The 27009-nt window shown below is 34.7% G+C and overlaps 1 protein-coding gene across 1 annotated transcript in view; it reads left to right on the top strand.

Moving 5' to 3' along the window:
• The first annotated feature begins 748 nt into the window (after nucleotides 1-748).
• LOC136832582 (lachesin-like) overlaps nucleotides 749-27009 on the top strand; it is a 357078-nt gene continuing 330817 nt past the window's right edge. The window contains exon 1 of the mRNA XM_067093658.1: nucleotides 749-1365. Coding sequence (XP_066949759.1) covers nucleotides 1308-1365 — 58 coding nt within the window. The 5' untranslated portion in view covers nucleotides 749-1307. The remainder of the gene's footprint in view (nucleotides 1366-27009) is intronic.

Raw genomic sequence — 27009 nt, 5'->3', positions numbered from 1 at the left:
AATGGAGACAGTGGGAGTGAAAGCAGATGAAAAACGAGGCTCTTCGAGTCGCACGGGGTTGGAGGCAATGATGATGTGAACGCGCACACACAAACACATACACAAACACACACACACATATATGTGTATATACACACATATGTGAGAGAGAGAGAGAGAGAGAGAGAGAGAGAGAGAGAGTTCAGTGCAGACGTTCTGAAAACTAATGCTAAAATGATGATATGATACTTTTGGAACTCACTTCTTTTTTGCATAGTGTCCTAATTTATATCACGCAAATAGTTGTAAATATTAAAATATTACAAAAACCATCACATTACAAGAAGCAATCTGAAAGTCGCCACCCATTCGACGAACGAAAACTAGAGACACGGCAAAATATTACATTTACACCTCACAAGTAGACACCGACTCGAAAAGAATCCCGAATTATTTATTCGGCCAACTCTCCCGACAGATGACAAAGCGTAGTTTGCACAGAGAAGGGAAAATCCCAAGAAACAATTCTGGAACTTCAAAGCAATCAAACGGCTGTGGCCAAAGACAAACATTTACACGATTGGTAGAATTTTCGCCGGGAACTTTGGGGCGAAACGGGAGGGAGGAAAAATATGAAGGAGAAGAAACAAGTTTCAGGAACCATAACACATGCAAATGAACAATTCCCTGCCACACGCGACGCGCATGCGCCTGATATAGTACCGGGGGCATCTGGGTCGGCTAACGAAAAGGCCGAGAACTGTTTGCCAGTGTCCAACTGACTTTCCGACAGTGAGCACCACCTCACAATCCCAGGCAATCAGGCCAGACGCACACAGGCAGTCTCGGATTGAATACTCCTTTGTCCTTCGTCGTTCGCTTCTTATTTCTAAAATCATTCGGATTGAAACATCTAGCACCGCACTAAAGCATTGCAGACTATGTCGAACGTTGAAATGTTTAGCACTAAACCTTAGTTTCTATTCTATTCGAGAGAAATCAAAGAATTCGCCAGTGTAATAGTTTCTTCGCGCTGCGCAGTGTCACGTTTCTTGTTGACATTACTTATAAAAATCCATACCTTAAGTACATTAATAAAATCTAAGCCTTCACATGATCAATGAAAAAGTACGTCCAGTTTTTGCAAAAGTTAGAAATAAAGTCCAGAAAACTGATTGACACTGAAATGATTGATCGAATGATGATGCAAATAGTGTGAACGATTGCAGGACGTACTTAATAAAATGAACAATATTTTTCGTACGTTGATCGCTTCAAAGTGAGAAAATCAAATAAAAATCGCCTTAAGTATAAAACGAAAGTTAAACATGTCGAACAAAATCCTGATCTATCTCGCACTCACAGGGATCTTCGCTGTTAGCGTAGGTAAGTTATTTATGCTTCATGTGACTGGCAAGGTAAGGTGGTTTTGTACTGCTCATGTATACAACCAGAATAATTCGAACTGGTTATGAAGAGTATGTGACTAATCGCGAGTTATCAAAATTTCGAGAAAAATTAAATGGAATTCAAAAACATAAATTACGAATTGTATGTCAGTTTCACTAAAAGAAAACTAATGAATATATATAAACACATTTGTACGTACACATATATATGTATATAAGTTCTCCAAAATAAATAAATAAATATAAATATAAATTTATATATATACTCTCATGCATAAATAAGTAAATAAAAAACATATATATACATACATATATATATATATATATATATATATATATATATATATATATATATATATGTATATACACATTCTCATGCATAAATAAGCAAATAAAAATATATAGATATATATAAATTCATATATATAACATAAATATATATAAAATTATAGCAGTAAAAGTACACGGCACGACAAAATGGAAAATGTCCAAATACATAGAACAGAGGGAGAGAAGAAGAGATGATTGTATTATTGCTTAAAAGGGGTAGAGATACAGCCCCGAAATATGGCGATATTTTGCGCTCCCTTCCTTTTAGCTGCAATTACACAATTCTTTCTCATATATAGATATGTATGTATGTATATATATATATATATATATATATATATATATATATATATATATATATATATATATATATATATTTATATATGTACATATATATATATGTGTTTGTGTGTGTAGTTATATTCATGGTATGCAAAAAAAAAAAAAAACAGTTACGATAAAGTCACCAATAACTGAATATCTTAGACGTCAAGTCAAGCTCTATGTTAAACATGTTTCTTTTCGACAAAACATACAATTTGACAAACAGACTAAAATTTTATTTTATTTTATTTCACTTTGTTTTATTTTATTTTATTTTAACAAGAAGGAACAATGGTTTTTTTTGTCATTTTAAACTCCAAATTTTATATTTTGCCTCCCAATTGGTAGCTTTAATTTACATTATCTTTTCCGTTTCTTCATAATCCAGTTTATTCAGTTTTACCCACAAGTTTTCCCATACATCAAAGAGGAGACACATGAAAACTGGTCAAATCATCCTTTCGTGAGCTGAATGATTTATACTCGATTCTAATCATGAAGCAGCTAAATCTGTCACGATGCTGCGTCATGAACAACAACACGATGTTGCGTCATGAACAACAACAATTCAACTGTGAAGACTAGGACGCACACTATGAAAGCGTCTTAGTCATCCCCCAGATTACAGTGTATTTTACATCAGATTGGTTAGAATACGGATGTACCTTTCGTAGTATTATGTTCATAAAACGACGGTACCACATTCTGCTTTAATTTATTTTTTGCTATCTAAGCATGCGAGTTTTTAATTTACTCGTTACAGATGAACTGCTCATCTGTATGCAAAATGAACTATGCATTGTAGCGTACGTGATGATTGTGTGTGTGCGTGTGTGTGAGTGTGTGTGTATATATATATATATATATATATATATATATATATATATATATATATATATATATATATATATATATATATATATATATATGTGTGTGTGTGTGTGTGTGTGTGTGTGTGTGTGTTCGTGTGCGTATGTCTATATGTATATATATATATATATATATATATATATATATATATATATATATATATATATATATATATATACACATATATATACATAGATAGATAGATATAAAATTAACTCACGCTTATATCTGTACTTTTTGGCATGTTAACTAATAATTCCAAAAAAAAAAAAAAAAATTTTTAATTAAGCAAATGGTATTGACATTCTTTTCATAAGTTCCAACAACCGTTTATTACCATGTTTATTTAAAAAAAAAAATAAAAGACAAAAGCTTACTTTATCCTATAACAAAGAAAAAAGAAAAATTTGGAACGCAGATGAAAAAGAATATTTTATAAATTAGGAAGGTTCATAAATCATTCAATGAGCAATGATGCAGTCTCTCCAGCTTGCAAAAAAAAAACAATAAATAAATAAAAATAAAATAATTAAATTAACTGTCAAAAGCCGCAAATAATTATCAAGAGAAAATGAGGTACACTGCTTTATAAATAACTGTAGTTCCCGTTACACTGACTTCCCGCAGTATGATTAATAATTATGCAAATTTAATACGTTCAGAATCATCATTATTATTACTGGAGTCGTATCTAAAAATCTTTACGAGCTAATGAATCACATTCCGCAATCACAGAACATCACAAAAATTACGGTGACGAAAACCTAACCGATGGAAATAATCATTCTTAAAATTCATGAAAACACAGTAAATTCCTGAAATCCTAAAATAAAAATGCAAATATAAACTGCTTTCAGTTTACGTTTCTCTTTCTCAATCCTCGTTTCATCATCTGAAATGGCTGTCTGCTGCTGCCTCAAAAACTCACGTGTGAGTTGTAACAAAAACATCTAGGTCGTTAATTGAAGGTTGCATAAAGAAAGGTGCACTTTCAAGTTTTTGAACGTCATTCCGGCATTGTAAGTATGCCGTTCAATAGAACCTTCATCAGAGATATAATGGTATTTTACAATCTCTCTCTCTCTCTCTCTCTCTCTCTCTCTCTCTCTTAAAAGAAAAACCTGCAATAGCACACATAATCAAACAGTGATGAAACTACTTTCGCACTAGTTCCCCCCAAAAGAAAGACCCCGTAGGGGGGTAGTGGCCTCAGTGCACCTAACGCGGTGTGTGTGTGTATATATATACTGTTTTATAATATATATATATATATATATATCATAGGTATATTTTTACATACATATATATATATGTATATTTACTATTTATGTACATAAATAATACACATGTATATATATATACAATGTATATATGTATATAAATACATATATATATATATATATATATATATATATATATATATATATATATATACACACACACACACACACACACACACACACACACATATATATATATATATATATATATATATATATATATTTCAACTGTACACGCCTTTTCCATTAGAGCCTGTGCCTCAAATTTTCTGGGAAGACTAGCACTTCTCTATCCAATCTGCGACCCACCACAGCGAAGTGACTATCAGGTGGAAATTGAATGCTTGGAAAAGAGTTCTAAGTGAGCCCCTCGCCTGAGCGGGAATCGATCTCAGAACTTTTTTTGGTAGAGTCTCGTCACCTCTGGACCACGGGGGCGAAGGTCAGTAAATGGCAATTATCTATCGAAAAAGAGATTTTGGAAAAACCGTATACATTTTCGGCGTGGGATTAAATAACAATTACTATCGACAGTTTATTATTGACTGACAAATTACAGATACTTTGTTAATTCATTTTGCCAAAAATCCTGGGTAGCAAGTCTAATCAGAGAGATTTATTTTGTGTTTCTGTTTGCAAAAAGTTCTTGAACACTAAACCAGCTTATTCCTCTTGGAATACTATTCTAATATATTATGTACATGTACACACACACACATATATGTGTATATGCATACATATATATACACATATGTACTGTATATATATATATATATATATATATATATATATATATATATATATATATATATATATATATATATTATATATATATAAATATATATATATATATATATATATATATAATTGTGTGTTTGTATATATGTATGTATAAATATATAAATATATACCTGTATACATACATATTGTTTTGCACCTCTGTGGATTGAAAGCACGGCTGTGATGATGATGAGCTCGAGGCACAGGGGTCGGAATTATTTAACGGGTCAAGACAGATAAGACATTACATTACTCTATAAAGCTGGTCAATAATAGCCAGATGGCTTTAAAAGTTGACATGAGAAGAACTGTTCGGGGTTTACGCAAGGAATGAAGTGTAAGGAATAAGTGTTTGCTACAAAACAGTTCCGTTAGACAAAAGACTATACGTGGCATGGATAAGTCACAGATAAGTCTATAAAAATCTATCGACAGAATCAACAGAGGCAATGTGTAGAGTATTCAGGTACATTCTGATTAAAAATTTTCATGATGGAAATGTAGTAATAAGTTTACCAAACACAGATGGTAGAATGACTGTTTTGGTGTTAGAAATGAGTGTGATACAGGAGTATATTATGTCTCTATGACAGTTTGATACCTTGACTATACGAAATGGCTTAAGAAGTCAGAGAAATTATTTTGAGAAGTAGGTGGGAAGTCATGGACTAAGAAAACAGGTCATGGCTGAAATGCTGACCAGCTGACGCTTGCAGATGATACAGTACTGACCGGAGACAGGGAAGCAAAAATGCAAGTGCTTGCAAAAGGAAAAAGTTGAGAGTAAATACGAAGAGTGAGTTGAAGCATAGGAAATCAATATGAACGGTGGTAGAATCGCATCAGCTGATCTGTATCAGTACTTGAGGGTAAATATAATGGTTGATGGCAGGATGGGAGAAGAGGAGTTACAAAATAGGTGAAGCAAGAAAGGTACGAGGGTGCGAACAAAAGACTGGAGTTTCTATGGAAGCCAAGGTTGAAATGTATGAAAGGTTTGTTAAGCAAACTCTCCTTCATTGAAGTTTATTGTCAACGTTGAATGTGAAAGAAAAAAAAAGGGTGAGGCTGCAGAAGTGAACTGTTTGTGTACAATACATGTGGAAAAACAAAACTGGTAAAAAGTTGCCATAGATGGAAGGATGGATCAGATTGTTTTGAGATGGTTCCAGTAAATGGAAAAGATGGAAGATGATAAACTTGGCGATAAGAATGTATAACTGAGAGATGTTAGGGACGGGATACGCCTTGGTATATGATGCTAAAGAATAAAATTTTGATAAACAGCTTTTATAAGTGCCAAATGAGATGGTCTTTGCATCTTGAACTTTAAGACTGGTACAGAGTTTTCGAAGAGGCTTGTAGATGATAAGAGTTACCAACGAATTGGGTCCTATATTCAATTAATTTCACAGAATTCTTGAAAACTGTTTTGTTTTCCTTGACCCCTACAATACCCCCCTATATAATTAAATGACTAAATTAAGTTTTCGACGAGGCTTGGAGATTACAAACTTAAAAATGGAAAGGGTCCTAAACACAGTTATTTTCACATTAATGCTTGAAATACTGTATTCCTCTTCCTTTACTTCTACAACAGTCACGTTAATGAAATTTTAAAATCTGATTAAATAAATTATTAAGTCCGCATACAAAAAAAAGGTAGAACACGTCACATGTACAGCCTTCATTCTAAGTATCACTGTGCCTCCTTTAATGGCAAAAAGCCCACCTGACCCCTAATTACCACTTCAGCTGAATTATCCGACGTAATCACAACTCCATCAGTGTGTAGCAGAGAGCATCAAGCGATAATCGAGCAAGAACCCGCATCCGGGAAGACACAAAACTTTGGATGAACCGAGCGGAAACGAGCGCCATACTTTGGCAGGTAAGGAAGTGGCCGCTATAACAGTCGCTAAAACGAGCACGCAACTTGACTGACTGACTTCGTTGAAACGAGAGTCCAAAATACGCCGGGATTAGACAAAGAAATTCCTCCAAGGAGTTTGATTTTCCTTTCAATAACATTTTTTTAAATGGTCTGAAAGATCGAATCAACGTGATTTGGCTGATTTGTAAATATTTCTGATTTATCATTACGGGAGTAGGCAAAGAAATTCCTCCAAGGAGTTTGATTTTCCTTTCAATAACATTTTTTTTTAATGGTCTGAAAGATCGAATCAACGTGATTTGGCTGATTTGTAAATATTTCTGATTTATTATTACGGGATTAGACAAAGAAATTCCTCCAAGGAGTTTGATTTTCCTTTCGATAAAATTTTTTTAAAGGTTTGAAAGATCGAAATCAACGCAACTTGGCTGAAATGTAAATATTTATGATATTTCAGCCAGACAATGACATTTCAGACTATTTCCATACTTCAGCCTAAAAAAAAAATAAAAAAATTATAAGGTTTCAGCACCGGTGCTTTGCATATTTTTCAGTAAAAAAAAATTGCACTGCTATGAAACTACCAATAGCACTACGGATCCTTATGCTCGTAAAAGCAAAAAGAAAAACAGGGGGAAAAAAATCCTGGAGTTATTTTAAAGCGGGAAGCTCTCGCGCCAAAAATACAGAATATCATTTTTCATGCACTACTTTTGTACCTTTGCTCATTGATTTACAGTTGCTATATATTTTTTTTTTATTTGCATTCGTATTTTACATTTTGCAGCTCGGTTTTGCAGCTTCCGCCCACACGGGCAAATTACAGGCCTTTAAACCCTCTTCAATAAGAATGAACTATTATTTCGAAATATACAATTTTACACTGAAACAATCAAACTCCAGAAATGGAATATTTTCGGTTCCTATCATAACACTGTCTTATTCTGAACTGATATCAAATTATATTTTGAACGATGTAAAAGTTTAAGTCGCTCCACCCTGCAATTGTACAGCAATGTAGCACACGGTATACATCACAGCACGGAACCAGGTCACCTATACCGGAGAAATAATGATTCAGACAACAATAAATGCGAACAAAGTTCCGATGCCAACTGGGAATCGAAGCACTTGTTCTAAGGGAATGTTTGCTCAAGATGCATGGCCTTTATGCGCCTGAGGCGAAGGTTAGTTCAACTGGAATTAACACAATACCTCTCCCAATATACTGGTATTCCCTATTTTTGACAACATTTTACTCTTCGCTTAATGCTTAATTCTTTGCTGGAATGACATTAATTAATATATATATAAAACAAGATAAATTTCCATGATGACTGTTAGCGAACAATAATATATACAAAACAAGATAAATTTCCAGGATGACTGTTAGCGAACAATAATATATATAAAACAAGATAAATTTCCAGAATGACTGTTACCGAACAATAATATACTGTATATAAAACAAGATAAATTTCCAGAATGACTGTTAGCGAACAATAATTTCTATAAAACAAGATAAATTTCCAGAATGGCTGTTAGGGAACAATAATATATATATAACAAGATAAATTTCCAGCACTGGTTATATATTCAAGTGACAAAACACAATTGCAATATATAAAATAACAAAATCGAAAACGGTCTCATCTTCCTTCCCCTACAGAGAGAGAGAGAGAGAGAGAGAGAGAGAGAGAGAGAGAGAGAGAGAGAGAGAGAGAGAGAGAGAGAGAGAGAGAGAGAGAGAGAATTCGAACACATTTTGTTTACAAGTAAGGCAAATTAACGCAAAGAATAAATCGTATGCCAAGGACAGATTATGAACATGAATAACAATTGTCAGCACCAGGGACAACAAATTATTTATCGAACGCAAACCGGGTGCATCGCCACTTCTGATAAAATTTAATCGTGCAAAGATTTCACAATTCAACAGGGATGAATTTTACAGAGTGGCAGTTGGGTAATTCAACTGAACTTTCCGATGCCAAGCGTTCAACATCAAACAATAACACGACCGAAATCATGCGCATGCGAGTATACCAACTAGCGAATGAGTGGAGAGAGAGAGAGAGAGAGAGAGAGAGAGAGAGAGAGAGAGAGAGAGAGAGAATTGTTATGTACAAATTTTCCAACAGTCAAAACTTATTTACAATGGTACGGCGGATGGCCATGAATATAATTAAGCCCTATGCTCTGCTTTTTGCCTGACTCTTTCCCAAGGACGGCGGCATGCGTCACTGTCTCGGCTTCGTCAGGAGGGCAAGCAGTCGAAGGACGACGTGAACTAACTCTCCTCAGGGTCTCGAGAAGATTCCATGCCAAAACTCCTGCTGTTCTTGTTGGGCCCTTAACCAATGAAGTTGTGGATGTTTGGACAGATGAAGGGGTTTCTTACAGTCCTGGGGTAAGAGGAAAATTACAGGGGTTCTTACAGTTCTTGGGTATGACGAGAACTACACAGGTTTCTTACAGTTCTTGGGTATGAGGAGAACTGCAGGGGTTTCTTACAGTTCTTGGGTATGAGGAGAACTGCAGGGGTTTCTTACAGTTCTTGGGTATGACGAGAACTACACAGGTTTCTTACAGTTCTTGGGTATGAGGAGAACTGCAGGGGTTTCTTATAGTTCTTGGGTATGAGGAGAACTGCAGGGGTTTCTTATAGTTCTTGGGTATGAGGAGAACTGCAGGGGTTTCTTACAGATCTTGGGTATGAGGAGAACTACAGGGTTTCTTACATTTCTTGGGTATGAGGAGAACTACAGGGTTTCTTACAGTTCTTGGGTATGAGGAGAACTACAGGGGTTTCTTGCAGTTCTTGGGTATGAGGAAAACTGCAGGGGTTTCTTACATTTCTTGGGTATGAGGAGAACTGCAGGGGTTTCTTACAGTTCTTGGGTATGACGAGAACTGCAGGGGTTTCTTACAGTTCTTGGGTACGACGAGAACTGCAGGGGTTTCTTACAGTTCTTGGGTATGACGAGAACTGCAGGGGTTTCTTACAGTTCTTGGGTATGAGGAGAACTGCAGGGGTTTCTTACAGTTCTTGGGTACGACGAGAACTGCAGGGGTTTCTTACAGTTCTTGGGTATGACGAGAACTGCAGGGGTTCCTTACAGTTCTTGGGTATGACGAGAACTGCAGGGGTTTCTCGTGGACAAGGTACTTAAATATGCATTCTCAAGCACTGGAGGCTTTCACGGGGGACATCATCGACTGTGACACTTACTAGGCATGCATTCATATCCAAGAAGAGTCTAGGAACAGGAAATTCTGTGTCGAGACTCTCTCAGGTTATCCAGGAAGGTCCCGGGAGGTTTGAGACTCGACGGCAAGCTTATGTCAACCTCAGACTATGATCGATGTGGGGGAACAAGGGACACTGATTTTCAAATTCTGCCAAAGGAAGGGGAAACATCTTCCGTGTCTCCCGTTGTTTACAGCTCGAAAATTTTCCAAAGTGATTGACGGCTGTCAGAAAGTCAACAAGGGGGTCCGGGTGTCTAACAAAAGGCAAAGTGTGCTCTCAGGGATGGCTAGTGTTTGTTCCAAGATTTAATAAAAGCATAGCCCAAAATAGTCGGATATGAGGAAAACAGGAAAAAGGAAAACAGAAAAAAATGTGACAGACATGGAGAGAGAACGGGGAAAAATTGAACCTGTATGGAGATATTCAGTAAATACTTATCGAACCAAATATTCACATTTGAGCCAATCCCTAAGGGAAGCGATGAATGCAAGGAAACAAAACTGACCAAGAGAAGAACCGAATGACACGGCTTGGGAATTAATTAAATCAATTCTTCTTCTTCTTTTAACGTGCTTTTTCCCATTTTTGTATGGGGTAAGCACGATGCCTTCTTTTGAAGGACTTTTGATTTCAGATTACTATAAATCTGGTACTTCTTAATACAGTAAATTCCATTAAAAGTTGAGGAAACGAAAGACATTCATGATTCCCGTTTCTAAATGCAGAAACGGGTAATTGAGAAAAACGAGTTCAGTCATGGCGCCTGAAAATCTAAGAGGCCTACCATCGCACTGATGAACTCCGCAGCAAAAAAGCGAAATACGCCCAATAAAGATGACACCGGTGAAATTGCATGCCACTGGTTGCGACATGTCCTTACGGTCGGAGGGGGAAAACTATCCATCGTCTGCTACAGTATATCTCACTTGAAGAGATGTTCCTCACCGCAACATCTTCGCTGTAGAGCTGTTTTCGAAAACCTGACTGGCAGGAGGATTTCATGGAAGAAAGTCTCTTACATAACGTGCCCCGAGAAGAACCGAAAAATATGCACTTAATCTTTATATATACCTATCTATCACTGATAAGAAATAAACTTTAGTATAGTTAATTACATACATGCATACATACAAACACACACAGACACTACATATATATGTACATATATATGTATGTATGTATGTGTGTATATAAATATATGTGTGTGTGTTTGTGTGTATGTGTGTGTGTGTTTGTGTACATTTCCTGGTTACAAGTATGTATGAAAATGTTAGTAGCACATCGATGAAGAGCAAAAAAAAAAAAAAGTATGTGTACGATGAATAATTTTCATATCAGTAGCAATACTTGCTTAGGAGACATTTCCTAATCGTTTCTTTTAATGACAAACGTTTTTTAATATACCAATTCTACTTACAGGACGTCAAAACATCATCTGCGATTTACAAACCCCGTTATGAGTGGGGCAATAAAAATCAGCTGTTGTGCAAATCATGGAAGGTCCACTCATGACTTTTAATAAAATAAAAAAGCATAATGAATTTAAAGTAGACATTATTAAACTGACATCAGTAAGAGGACTTAAACCTTTAAGCTATAATCTTACCGGGGATCACTTCGTGTCGTGATAAAAGAAGTTGAGAATATACGTATCAAATTATTATAATTACAATGTGATTTATGATTATTACCAAGAAATAATCTCCCATTACTTCAATTTCTGTTTAATTATGTTTTTATTAGATGGCCGAGAGGAGGGGGGGGAGGTGTTCCAAAACTATAACTCTACTTTTCTTAATTTCATAATAACTTGATATTATGGAAATGTACGTTCATTTCTGGAAGTCAAAACAACAAACAGATAACGTATTTCCTGACAGACTTTACCCAGTAAAGAATTAAATGTTATTGACAAGACTGCATAAGGTCATCGAAGCCGGAGATCTCCTCCTAGCCATAAACAATATGAAGTATAAAATCCTGAAATTCTTTTCAAAAAATATTCATTCAATTAATGCGTACGCTAAAACTGCTTCCATGTCTTACATCCTTACCACTTCGCAATCCGTTAAAAGCGCAAGAAACAATCATTTCATAAATTATTCCTCACTCAAATTTCAATTCACTCCAGCAATCTTTTTGTGAAACAAAAAATGCTGTACATAATTCATCGTGAACATTCGTCGTCAGGAATATTGTGAGTCACTTTTCTATGTTCAATGTTTGTCAATCTTACGCTACCTCGATGTCAATCATCTTACTAATCATGCATATCAAATCTGTGAACTCTGGAGTCGAAAATTTCCTGTCACAGTTTTCCTTTTTTTTATTTTTTTTTTTTTCATTCCAAAATGCGAGCACAATAAAGGACTGAAACTGACATCGTAGCATGTAAGCAACAAAAATACACGCACGTGTTCAAACACACACACACACACACATATAGAAAGAATTTTTTCTAGAATTGGACTGGTGTATTTGAGCGGATGCAGGTGAGAACAATTCCACGTCCAATAAGAGATTTCCACGTACCTCCGTAATTAATCTTCTAAAATGAATTTTCTTTGGAATTATGAAGCAGCTTCGTATCGACAAAACAGGAACATATTTGTAGGTCTTTCATACAGTGTATCATATATCCGTAAATAAAAGACACATATGATATTACTCCATGAGAATTCCTTGAGTAAGGAAAATCACAGGCAAGTGGCACTGACGACTCATTAACCATCCTATTCACTCTTACCATGGAAGCAAAGATTAAGCAAATCATCTACCGAATACTGCTGAAAGGCACAGACTTACAAATAAAAATACTGTAATGCTAAACATGTATCAAAAGACACGAATCTATGGAAAGTTTAAAGCATAATAGCATATCATCAAGACCAATTCTTCTATTCATTTTAATGTGGAAAATAAGTACAGAGGAAAACCACCTTTTTAGTCGAGCCGGTTATTGGCTACAAACTGGGGCTTCGCGTCTCTGCCTAGGTATGAATCAAACAATATCCCAAACCACAAAACCTCACTGTGATAGTGTTCATTATCACAGGGGAAAGTTATTACCAGATGTTGGGCTTCTCCTATATTAGATCTCTAAGGAGAGTAAAGGGCATAGGTTATAATGTTAGGGCTCGCTCTATATATGTGTGTGTGTATATATATACACATATATGTATGTATGTACATACCTACATACATGCATATATATATATATGTATACTCGTATATACATATATGAAGTCCTGTCATATACACAGATGCGACTTTCATATACTAACAGATATTAAGCCAAAAATCTCAATTAATATCGGATTATAAACCTTGGGAATAACTTGCATCCCACGGGAATTGTAACTGAAAAGCACATATACTTCGCCATCCGAATGGTCAATTCGACCTCTATCACTAACCATATATATATATATATATATATATATATATATATATATATATATATATATATATATATATATATATATATATATATATATATATATATATATATACACACACACACACACACACACACACATATATATATATATATAGCCTATGTCCTTCATTCTCCTTAGAGGTCAAATATAGAAGCCCATCTCGTATCAACTTTTCCCTATGAGAATGAACCGTATCATAATAAGACTTTGTGGTTTGGGATATTTCTTATGCATACCTAGAAAGAGATACGAAAACCCTAAAATCAGTGTGTCCCTGTAGCAGTGGATTAGATGCCTATTTGTTGGTAAATTGTTTTGGACAGCGAAAAAGAGAAACTAACACCATACGACAGATTTAGAGCTCCGCCAAACTGTGTACATTACAGACGGTAAGGCCTCGAGGGGGTAAGCCTCAATCCTCCCTGGGGTGAACAGCTCGTGTTCATAAGATATTCTGTGCTCATTCTCTTTCATTACGGCACTCTGAGATGGGAGACATCTCAAAATTGGGATCGACAAGTAATTGCCCAACAGTCAAGAGGATCAACCTGTCATTACAAAAAAATGTGTCATAATATCTGACTAATTCTAGGGCGACAAAAATCAGTCTCCCACAATCTAAGACGAGCCAAAAACAAAACATATTAGGCTCCCCTAACGTTGAGAAGTTACCTACCTAAAAATGTCACTCGATATTAGAATGAATCTTAGTGTATTGTTGGGGTAGCCTACTTTCCCCAAGCCACCTGGTCTCTTAGTGCCCACAGCACATACAGTACAACAGAAAACCAACATAAAGCAATAACTAAAGTATTTATTCTGGACTCAACGGTACTGGAGTGACATTCAATTCGAATCTAACTAATGCTTAATCACATCATGAGAGAAGCATTATAAAAGCTTGCGCTGAATTCTTCCATACTAATTAAATGTTTAATTAAGCACACTGGTAATTTTCAATTACGATATTGCTAAGGGACAAGTGCAATTAATTCTCACAATCGTTAAGGTAATAATGAACATCCTACTCATGACTAGCCCCCCCAAAAAGAGTAAGAGGACGAACGACCCTCATTAGATCAAGAGAAAAGTAAGGTGTGTTTAAAATATAGAAATATGTAGAAATAATCTTTAGAAACGGAAACGTTTTTAATTCTACTTTAAAAAGTTTGTAAGGGCCATAGATCAGAGCAGGGGATAACAGATAAAAAAAATAACATGTCTGAGGAATACAAATGAAACCTAATTGCCTTCAAAGAGAATACGAAGGGGAACGGCAAGAATAAGAAATGAATATATGCAACACAAGCAAAATAAGGCAGGCAAGCACGAGAATCGTAGGAATAAAAAGAACTAGATGTGCAGTGAAAAAGTTTACCTAACCGAACAGAAACGTCAAAGTAAAAAAAAAAAAAAAACATGATAAAAATAGGCAATAAAGGTGAAATGTGTGTTGGGAAAGATTTCTAACACTGATGAATAACGAAGAAAAGACACCAAAAGCAATTACAAATCAGCACGACATATATATATATATATATATATATATATATATATATATATATATATATATATATATATATATATATATATATAATTTCGTGTTGATTTGGTAATTGCTTTTGCCATCATTTCTTCGTCATTCATTTGTAATTCAAAGAAGGTAATCGCTAAACTTGTCATAAATTTCTCTGGGTTTCATCTTTATTGCTTATTTTTAAAGTGTTTTTTTTTTTTTTTACTCTGACGTTTCTGTTTGGCTCAGTTCGTGCTCGTCGGATTTATTTTGCTTGAGTTGCATATAGTCATTTGTTATATATATATATATATATATATATATATATATATATATATATTTTGAGAGAGAGAGAGAGAGAGAGAGAGAGAGAGAGAGATAAAAAAAACACGGTCATCAATAACACGGGGACATACGGAACAAGGTCACTAATAATACAGAATCAGACAGAGCAAGGTCACCAATACCTTAGAGAATTCAAACTTCGAAGTTATTTCTGCCCACGTATGATTTTTTTTTATTTAAGAGTTATAAGTAATATAGAGCTGATCAGTTTGAGGGATGCAAATTTGTTATTTATATATTTCGAAAACGTGATATAGAGAAGAACGTGAAAATAACACATACCAATTTATAACTTACATTAACAGATGTATTTATTGTAAACTATACGACAATATATATGCACATATATATATATATATATATATATATATATATATATATATATATATATATATATATATATACATATAATATATATATACAGTATATATATATATATATATATCTATATATATCTATATATATATATATATATATATATATATATATATATATATATCACACACCTGCAGTGTCCTACCAATGCCAAAGCCAATAATGCAAATTTCAGCGACGGTGAATGGATTTATTAGTTCCCCTTTTTCATTATTGTTAAATGATGAAGGGACGGTATGGTTATCAAAAACGTATTAACCAGAAACGTTATTAACCGTCACTTGTTTCCCCTACCACACACACACGCGCGCGTATTTCATTCTAAGTTTATAAACTTTATAACTATATAACCTATATATATCAAATGAGAGACGAGGATTGCTTCAAGATCTTACGTCAACACAGCAGAAGATCAAACATTACTTGAATGCGATGATACGAGGACCGGTCAAAAACAAAAGTTCCTTTTATGTATAAACAAAAAAGAGAGGTGAAAAATTCCCCCACAGCTCCATTAGTCCGAAAAACGACCGGAATCGGCAATGCCATTTCTGAATTTGATTTAACGATTCTCTTTTTATGACTTTTTGATGCATGGTTTGGCAAGTTGATTCATTCCATTTTACCACCGTCACCTCCGCTGAATATGCTAATGAGTTTTGGCCCCAATAATTTCTGTACAAGAGAAAATGATTGCCTATGACAGTCGTGGAAGAAGATGGAGGCACCACCTGCAATGAAAGGGGTGAAATGGCAGCAATGTAATCTAAAAAAGAAAGCTGCATGCGAACCGTTGTTTGGGTACGAGTATTCGTTTTAGCACTCGAATTTCAAGCTTAATTTGCTTTTATATTATTTTTTTCTATTTTTGGCAGGTGCTTCCTTAAACGAGTGACTTTTTTTTTATTTTAATTGTTGCACATTCACGGAGTATATTCATTCTACCACCTTCTTCCTGCATTCTACTTTATCAAAATTAATAACTGAAAAATGAGTATATTCATTCTACCACCTTGTTCCTGAATTCTACTTTATCAAAATTAGTAACTGAAAAAATGAGTATATTCATTCTACCACCTTGTTCCTGCATTCTACTTAATCAGAACTTGTAACTGAAAAATGGGTATTTTCATTTTAGAACCTTGTTCCTGCATTATACTTTATCAAAACTAGTAACTGAAAAATGAGTATATTCATTCTACAACCTTGTTCCTGCATTCTACTCTATCAAAACTAGTAACTGAAAAATGAGTATATTCATTCTACCACCTTGTTCTTGCATTCTACTTCATCAGAACTAGTAACTGAAAAATGAGTATATTCATTCTACCACCTTGTTCCTGCATTCTACTTCATCAGAACTAGTAACTGAAAAATGAGTATATTCATTCTACAACCTTGTTCTTGCATTCTACTTCATCAGAACTAGTAACTGAAAAATGAGTATATTCATTCTACAACCTTGTTCTTGCATTCTACTTCATCAGAACTAGTAACTGAAAAATGAGTATATTCATTCTACAACCTTGTTCTTGCATTCTACTTCATCAGAACTAGTAACTGAAAAATGAGTATATTCATTCTACCACCTTGTTCTTGCATTCTACTTCATCAGAACTAGTAACTGAAAAATGAGTATATTCATTCTACAACCTTGTTCTTGCATTCTACTTCATCAGAACTAGTAACTGAAAAATGAGTATATTCATTCTACCACCTTGTTCTTGCATTCTACTTCATCAGAACTAGTAACTGAAAAATGAGTATATTCATTCTACAACCTTGTTCCTGCATTCTACTTTATCAAAATTAGTAACTGAAAAGTGAGTATATTTATTCTACCACCTTGTTCCTGCATTCTACTTTATCAAAACTAATAACTGAAAAATGAGTATATTCATTCTACCACCTTGTTCCTGCATTCTACTTTATCAAAATTAGTAACTGAAAAATGAGTATATTTATTCTACCACCTTGTTCCTGCATTCTACTTTATCAAAACTAGTAACTGAAAAGTGAGTATATTCATTCTACCACCTTGTTCCTACATTCTACTTTATCAAAACTAGTAACTGAAAAATGAGTATATTCATTCTACCACCTTGTTCTTGTATTCTACTTTATCAAAACTAGTAACTGAAAAATGAGTATATTTATTCTACCACCTTGTTCCTGCATTCTACTTTATCAAAACCAGTAACTGAAAAGTGAGTATATTCATTCTACCACCTTGTTCCTGCATTCTACTTTATCAAAACTAGTAACTGAAAAGTGAGTATATTCATTCTACCACCTTGTTCCTGCATTCTACTTTATCAAAACTAGTAACTGAAAAATGAGTATATTCATTCTACCACCTTGTTCCTGCATTCTACTTTATCAAAACTAGTCACTGAAAAGTGAGTATATTCATTCTACCACCTTGTTCCTGCATTCTACTTTATCAAAACTAGTAACTGAAAAGTGAGTATATTCATTCTACCACCTTGTTCCTGCATTCTACTTTATCAAAACTAGTAACTGAAGAATGATTATTTTCATTCTACCACCTTGTTCCAGCATTCTACTTTATCAACACTAGTACTGAAAAATGAGTATATTTATTCTACCACCTTGTTCCTGCATTCTACTTTATCAAAACTAGTCACTGAAAAGTGAGTATATTCATTCTACCACCTTGTTCCTGCATTCTACTTTATCAAAATTAGTAACTGAAAAGTGAGTATATTCATTCTACAGCCTTGTTCCTGCATTCTACTTTATCAAAACTAGTAACTGAAAAATGATTATTTTCATTCTACCACCTTGTTCCAGCATTCTACTTTATCAACACTAGTAACTGAAAAACGAGTATATTCATTCTACCACCTTGTTCCTGCATTCTACTTTATCAAAATTAGTAACTGAAAAATGAGTATATTCATTCTACCTCCTTGTTCCTGCATTCTACTTTATCAAAACTAGTAACTGAAAAATGAGTATATTCATTCTACCACCTTGTTCCTGCATTCTACTTTATCAAAATTAGTAACTGAAAAATGAGTATATTTATTCTACAACCTTGTTCCTGCATTATACTATATCAAAACTAATAACTGAAAAATGAGTATATTCATTCTACCACCTTGTTCCAGCATTCTACTTTATCAACACTAGTACTGAAAAATGAGTATATTTATTCTACAACCTTGTTCCTGCATTATACTATATCAAAACTAATAACTGAAAAATGAGTATATTCATTCTACCTCCTTGTTCCTGCATTCTACTTTTCAAAGCTAGTAACTGAAAAATGAGCATATTCATTCAACCACCTTGTTCCGGCATTCTACTTTATCAACACTAGTAACTGAAAAACTAGTATATTCATTCAACCACCTTGTTCCTGCATTCTACTCTACCAAAACTAGTAACTGAAAAATGTCATAGACAAAAAAATGCAAAATGGAATATTTTATGACACTACTATATAGCATGGTGTGCTGTGTAATCCTCATTATAGTCCTGGTTCTTCACATTTATGTGATTCTTTAAATTTATGTTAAGAATTCAGAAGTTGTTTTAACCTCCAACAAAGACACTGGGTGGCTATGTGTACAACACTGTGAGCGCGCGTGTTACCAGGATATCTAGAGAACAAACGAAGGGAATTTGATGAAATTTGGCAGACATTCAAAAGGTAACCGTTTAAAGATGGTCAACTTTCAGGAGAAACTCGTTCGTAACTGACATTTTGCTGCCGTGGCAAGTCTCCGCAATAATGAAAGACAAAGATTTTCTGTTGTAGATGGATCATTCATTTATTACTGGCAACTTGTTCGTGGTATCATTTCCACACTAACTGAGTTCAAGTTCATTTATTCATTGTCAAGTGGCCTAGGAGAATTAACGCTCTTTGAGAAGTGCTACTGCATTTAACGTACATTTGACGTTTTCAGTTTATGTTTATTTCCGACACTGAATTACACGATACTGTAAATACTTTACACTTTGAGAATACGACTATTTTTTATGCTTAAAGGAGTTTCGAAACTTTTAAATCTACAGTAAAATTATAACTCGATTTTTTTTACCTTTACGTAAAAAAAAAAATGGAAAGCCCCAAACCCACATTGTCTTCCTGCATCAATTTAAATAGTTCATATGAATGGAATGGCTTAGGGGCCAATAATCACTAACATTCATAATCTATCTGTTACATCTGATCATAAAAATTCATCAAAGGTACCGAAAATTATCCTCTTTACACACCTACACAGAAGGCTCATCCGCAGTGCCTCGATCCCCCCACAACGAGATTCATTTCACTTCGCACGCACTCCCGCATCTACTGAATACAGAGATCGTTCCGTTCCCAGTTTGACAACGAGCTCTTTTAACCTATCTATCATCTTCCAATCTTTCCGTACCACCGAACCTTTTCAAAGCACTCGGGTCCATCCTTCCGCCTACGATAACTTTTTAATGTTACCCATACACTACCCTTACAGCTCATTGAAACGGCCTCTTCCATTCGCATTCAACATTCATAATTCACTTCCATAAAGGAGAGCTGGCAAGACATTCCCTTCGTACGTTTCCTCTTTAGTTTCCACTGGCAGTTCAAGTCTCTTTCCAAGCATTTGCACACACCTTACCTTAATTTCCTCACCTTCTTTTTTTCCCATTTTGAGGTTTGGACCTCACCTAAAGTCTTTCAGACGCCTCACCAGAATCATATCAAAGGCATATACTGAAGTACTTGTGTATCGTCATGTACGTGGTTGAAGTATGTAGACACAAAAAAAGTCTGTTATTACTTTCCTTTATATGCAATGCCGAGAACTTTTAGATGCCCTCGTCTACATACATACATACATACATACATACATACATACATACATACATACATACATACATACATACATACATAAATACAAATATATGTTATATATAATATATATAATATATATATATATATATATATATATATATATATATATATATATATATATATATATATATATATATATACATATACTCACAAGTCATTTGACAGTCCTCCGCATTACCTAAAAGAGAAGACTAATAACTAAACCCTTTTTGCCTGTTTGCATTGCCACACCTGCTTTTCAGACAGATACACAAGAACTTAATTACATGCCTTTAGTGTAATGCTGGAGAAGCTCACTGATTGTCTTAAGGCGAAGCCAAAACCTCAAAATGGACAAAAAAAAGAGAGGCAAGACAATTAAGGAGAGAGAGAGAGAGAGAGAGAGAGAGAGAGAGAGAGAGAGAGAGAGAGAACAGATCTGGAGTTTGATGAAACTCTTAAGCTTGGACGATAAAACTTCGCAAAGATTTAATTTTCTCATTAGTCCAAATGTGGTGGCATTAGGATGGTCAGATCACCCTAATGTTTTAGGTTAATTCCTAAAAAATATAGCTTATCCTAAATAAATAATAAGAAGAGAGTGCTGAGGTATAATACGTTTTTGAAAGTTCTATACGTGTGTAAATTACCTTGTGTACTTTGATCCCTGAGTGTTTTCTTTAATTCAAATTCCATTTTATTCGGTCCTTTTCAAGATACTTGTGTTCTTTTCTTGTAACAAACCTCTTCAAGATAATTGTTTTCCTTTCTACTAACAAACATAATAATCAGCATTATTCAATCACAAAACTATTTGCACCAGAAAGTGAGTGCGCCATATTTATCAAAAATTTTACATTGATTCCAGGAAAAGGAAGAGATTTGCTTTTACTCTTAAAAAACTGAATACCGACAGGTGAAATATCTGGTATAGAAATACCACAAATACCGATTCTTATCTGCGTCAAAAATCGAGTAAATATATTACGATTTTCCCCTGCAAAATGTCCCTCAAAAATTATAGTTTTTTGGGATAAACACTGAATACAGTACGCTACACAACACTACATTGGTTGAATTAACCTTTCCAAATTACATACACATTAAATGAAATAGACTGCATTAAGTTATAGACCGTAATTAACAGGTAAAATATGCGCAGAAGTTTCCTCGGCGCAATCGAGTTTTCTGTACAGCGTATAATGCTATATGAAACTTTCAGCCACGGCCTGGTGATGGTCTGTGTCGTTGTCACCTATAGCACTGCCATACGCACGATCGTGGCTAACTTTAACCTTAAATAAAATAAAAATTACTGAGGCTAGAGGGCTGTAATTTGGCATGTTTGATGATTGGAGGGTGGGTGATCAACATACCAATTTGCAGCTCTCTAGCCTCAGTAGTTTTTAAGATCTGAGGGCGGACAGAAAAAGTGCGGACGGAGAGACAAATAGCCATCTCAATAGTTTTCTTTTAAAGAAAACTAAAAATGGATATACACATGCAATAATTTCCTACGTAAAAACAAATATAACAGTAAACCAATGGAAATGCCTCGTGAATGATGTTGATTAAATATCTATTTATCCGGTGTCACAACAACAAAGGTCATCCACATAGTAAAATATGTTAGCAAAATCCAAAAGATCAAGAGGTATATTTTTTCAAAAAGGTAAAAATTACCAATAAAAATAAAACTCATTAAGTTATAAAACTAATTGAAATCATAAAAGCTTAAAACCATACAAAATCTGAAGACAGTATACTGTAACTTGAGGCTGCCATTAAAAATAAATTACCTGGTCTATATAAAGCGAGGAGAGACAACCAAAGAAGAAGAAGAAGAAGAAGAAGAAGAAGAGGAAGAAGAAGAAGAAGGATTATGGAAGAAGAAGAAGAGGAAGAAGAAGAAGGACAAGGAAAAGGAGAAGAAGAAGGATATGGAGGAAGAAGAAGTAGAGGGATTATGGAAGAAGGAGAAGAAGGAAGATGAAGGACAATAAGAAGACGAAAAGAAGGATTATGGAAGAAGAAGGCCTTGCGATGACGTTAAGACAAGTGACCTAGGGCGCCGCTCATATCTTGCTCGATCACATTCCCTTTCGCACCGATATTGATCCATAATAACATCACTACAATCGGATCTCTGCCTCGTCTCTTCGGAGCGGCGCCGCTTTGAAACGCGAAAGGGGTTGAGTGAAGCCTCCCGCCGCCGCAGGAATGATTACACCTTCAGGATAGGATGTCTCGTTTGAATACAAATGAATCTCGAAAAATTCACCAACGACGAATAAGGTTTTACTTGTAATACGCCCACATTTTCCCAAAACAAAGGCTACGAGGAATGTGTGCAAAGTTTGAAACTTTTCAAGCTCGCCCGAAGATACGGTGGTAAATTTAGTGAGAGAATGGAATACAAAGCAATCAATTAACTATTTCACGTAAGAAATTGTAATCTATTTAAGAGAATAATATCCAACTATACCAAAACCCTTCTAAATCTCCAAATGCACAAAATTTTTTTTAAGGAAAAAATCGTCGAAAAAACGCCTAAATAATCGGGATTAATGTATTCCCAATTTCAAAGAATTCTTGTCACCACAGTCCAATAAGTTTATGTTCCGTCTTTTGTGGGAGAGACAATTTTCATCATCTGGAAATGTAAGGAAAGAACAGAGTCAAATAAACTAACACCAAGAATCGTGTCTCAGATAACTTTTATGGGGGTTCTATTCCATATCATTCCAAAGAAGGCGAATCATCTACACTCCTAATGACGAGATTTCGCTGTATCAAATTACAAAATACATGCAACAGAGAATTATTCGGAATGAACTCATTTGAAACTGGGGTATTAGGTGAAAGGGAAGACCTATTACAAAACTATTTGTTCACAGGAAGACTATCAAGTTACTTTTACCTTCACGAACAAGAGAAACTGAGTACAAATTTGCACGTCACGTTTAAAATTACGTATATCTTGAATTCCATGTAATATTATGATACCAATTACTTGGACTACAGGCAATACTGCTATATATATATATATATATATATATATATATATATATATATATATATATATATATATATATATATATATATATATATCTAAATATATATATATATATATATATATATATATATATATATATATATATATATATATTTAGATATTAGATCAAGGGTGTGTCATTCAACATGTCTTCGTTTTTTAATCACATGTTTAATGCATAATGATTTAAAACATAAAGGTCAAACTTCATAACATTTTATAAAAAACTTCAAACGAATGGTTACTGAAAGATTTTTGTAGTCCACCATATACCTAAAAGAAAGTGGGAGATAAGCATAAGCGAGTCCAGTCTTTCATTATTCATTTAGTCTTTGACAATACTCAGACTTACAGGAATAACACACACACACATATACATATGTATGTATAATATATATCTATAGCTATATATATATATATAAATATATATACATACATACTGTATATATATATATATATATATATATATATATATATACATACATACCTATAAGTGCGAGTGCTCAGGCTTACCAGGAATAAATAATGAAGGACTCGACAGGTTTACAGCCTCTCTCTCTCTCTCTCTCTCTCTCTCTCTCTCTCTCTCTCTCTCTCTCTCTCTCAACCATCTTTTAGGTATATGATGGGGTACCTTCTCATCCTAGTTGGTATCGAAATCAATTACGGCTGAATAAATAACTCTATAATTACTTGTTTCAACAAGCAACATGCCATATCTTTATAGATATGCTGTCGCAATAAAATTCTATTTTGTCTACCATTGCCATATTATTTTCCTAATATTTATATCAACTATTATCTCGGAGAGGCAAACTGTACAATCAAACGCGACTGATCAATTACTTGAATGACGTCAAAGAAAATTTATGTAAACGAAAGTTTATAAGCCAAGTAAAATATACTTTGGAAATGTAAAATGCTTATTTCAGTCACACGAGAAACAAATAAAAAATGCGCCGAAGTTTCTTCGGCGCACTCGAGTTTTCTGTACGAGTGTAATCAACGCCACCAAAAATAGATCTATCTTTAAGTGGTCTCGGTATAATGCTGTATGACCCGCAGCCCATGAAATATTAACCATGGTTCGGTAGTGGCCTATCCTATATCGTTGCCAGAGGCGCGATTATGACTAACTTTAACCTTAAATTAAGTAAAAACTACTGAGGCTAGAGGACTGCAATTTGGTATGAATTTGGTATGTCTGATGATTGCAGGGTGGATGATCAACATATCAATTTGCAGCCCTCTAGCATCAGTAGTTTTTAAGATCTGAGGGCGGACAGAAAAAGTACGGACGGACAATTAACGCCGGCACAATTGTTTCCTTTTCAGAAAACTAAAACCAAAACACTTGTCTTTAGCCGATATTGGTTTAGAAAAACATCCTTCGGGTAAGGATACATTAAGCTCATTTCAAATCCTGGCTAGGGACACCGCATTTAAAAGGAAACTGCCAGACATTCGATAATCCCAAGATCGAGCGGACTTAATTGGTCTCAAAGCTGTAAGCACCGAGACTCCAAGATTTTAACTCCGTTTGGAAATACGAGTGTTCTTTTTGCTTTGCCGCTGGGAGCTGGTAATTTCTTCAACTCATTCCCCATACTGCCAATATATTTTCATTTCTCTGGGTTCCCCAACTTCCAAATTTGTTTACCAATGACTGAATTATCTACACTGTTGACTTACGAGGAAGCATGAATATTTCTGTTTGCAAGCCCACGTGTAACAATATTTAATGCAATGAACGTATGAAGTATAACTGGCTTTCAAGTGAAGGTCGCCGAGACCGTCAACTGACTGCTTTTGTCATGAGAGAGAGAGAGAGAGAGAGAGAGAGAGAGAGAGAGAGAGAGAGAGAGAGAGAGAGAGAGAGAGAGAGACTTCTTTATAAAGGACAACAGAAGCAGAAGATAATTCTTTGGCAGTAGAGTGAAAGATGATAATAAACCATTAAATCTGAGGAACACTAAAGAGTAAATGTGTGAACAGGCGATCTGAAGGGTGTTACTTGGTCTCTCGGTAAGAGAAAGAACTCTCCTCAGATCAGCTGAACGACGTAGTACCCTGTAAGGAGCCACAGACAATTAACCTCGCAGGGGAGAGACAGAGGAACAAACTGCTTTTCATTTACTCCTTTAGAGGAGAATGAAATAAGCTGAAATTCCAGGTATAGGAGCAAACTTCATAAGTTGAACAAACGGTACATATTTTTTAAGAGGCAAATTTAATCATAAAATCTGTTATCTCCCTTCGGACTGATTCAGGTAACCTGAACACACAAATGGTCGATAAAACTAAGAGGTTTAATTACACTTTCATGAAAAATACACAGAAGAATTGGATGAAATATGAAACAAGATCAATGGATAGAAACCATCAGGCCTTGATGGCAAAGATTTGGACTATGTTATGGGCTCCCCATTTAGATTACAATCCAGTATGAAAGTTGAAACATGAAGCTAGAACTGTTTAAGAGTAAATGTAGACAACAAAAGGTGGGAGAAGAAGGTAAAAATTATATGGAGGGTCGAATCATCCCCAAAAGCATGAACAGAAGAGGTAGACTAGAGGTCACTGATGAACAGCAGGAGTGAAAAACAGAACTCTGAGGGAAACCGTTGGAGATGGGAAAGGATACAATGTTGTTCCGTCTACAACAACAGACATAAAAGTTTCCTGACTTACATATATAATAAATATATAAGTGTGTGTATGTGTGTTTGCGTTCGAGGGTAATGAATATCTTCGGACATTTATAATAGCAGCAAAAATTAAGATGGAGGAAATGAGAAGATCCATTTTGAAACGAAAATCTCTAAACTTAATACAAATGTCACAAACTAAAACTTATTTCGAGAGAAAATGCTTTGCAAAAATCCCGTTGCTTCGGGAACTGTACAAATAAATATCAAAGATCCAAGGTCACTAAGAAGACATCAGTTTATGTCAGTGCAATATGAGAACGATCAATACTATTGCGTTCATGAGCAAACTTCCTCGTCTTGGGGATCACGCTAAATATTCACATGAAAACCTACGTATTAATTTACATTAATGTCTCCTTACTGCAAACTAGAATGGCGAGCAATGTGCTTTATTCATTTTTTGGTGTACTAGAAAAACTGAGGGTAAAAAACAAGTGAATCTGGCATCAGCGTTTTTTCCAGTTAATATACAGAGCAAAATACCTAAAACTAATAATGACTTTCCACTCTTTCCCCAAGACCTGTAAATGAGCTTCGTTAACGCCATAAACACTGCATGGAGGTCAGCATAGGAAATTAAGCAAGCCTGCATACAC

The sequence above is a fragment of the Macrobrachium rosenbergii genome, chromosome 50 (genome assembly GCF_040412425.1).
Source record: "Macrobrachium rosenbergii isolate ZJJX-2024 chromosome 50, ASM4041242v1, whole genome shotgun sequence".
Lineage (NCBI taxonomy): Eukaryota > Metazoa > Arthropoda > Malacostraca > Decapoda > Palaemonidae > Macrobrachium > Macrobrachium rosenbergii.
Note: the sequence above shows the minus strand (reverse complement) of the source record. Positions and strands in the feature narration are given on the sequence as shown.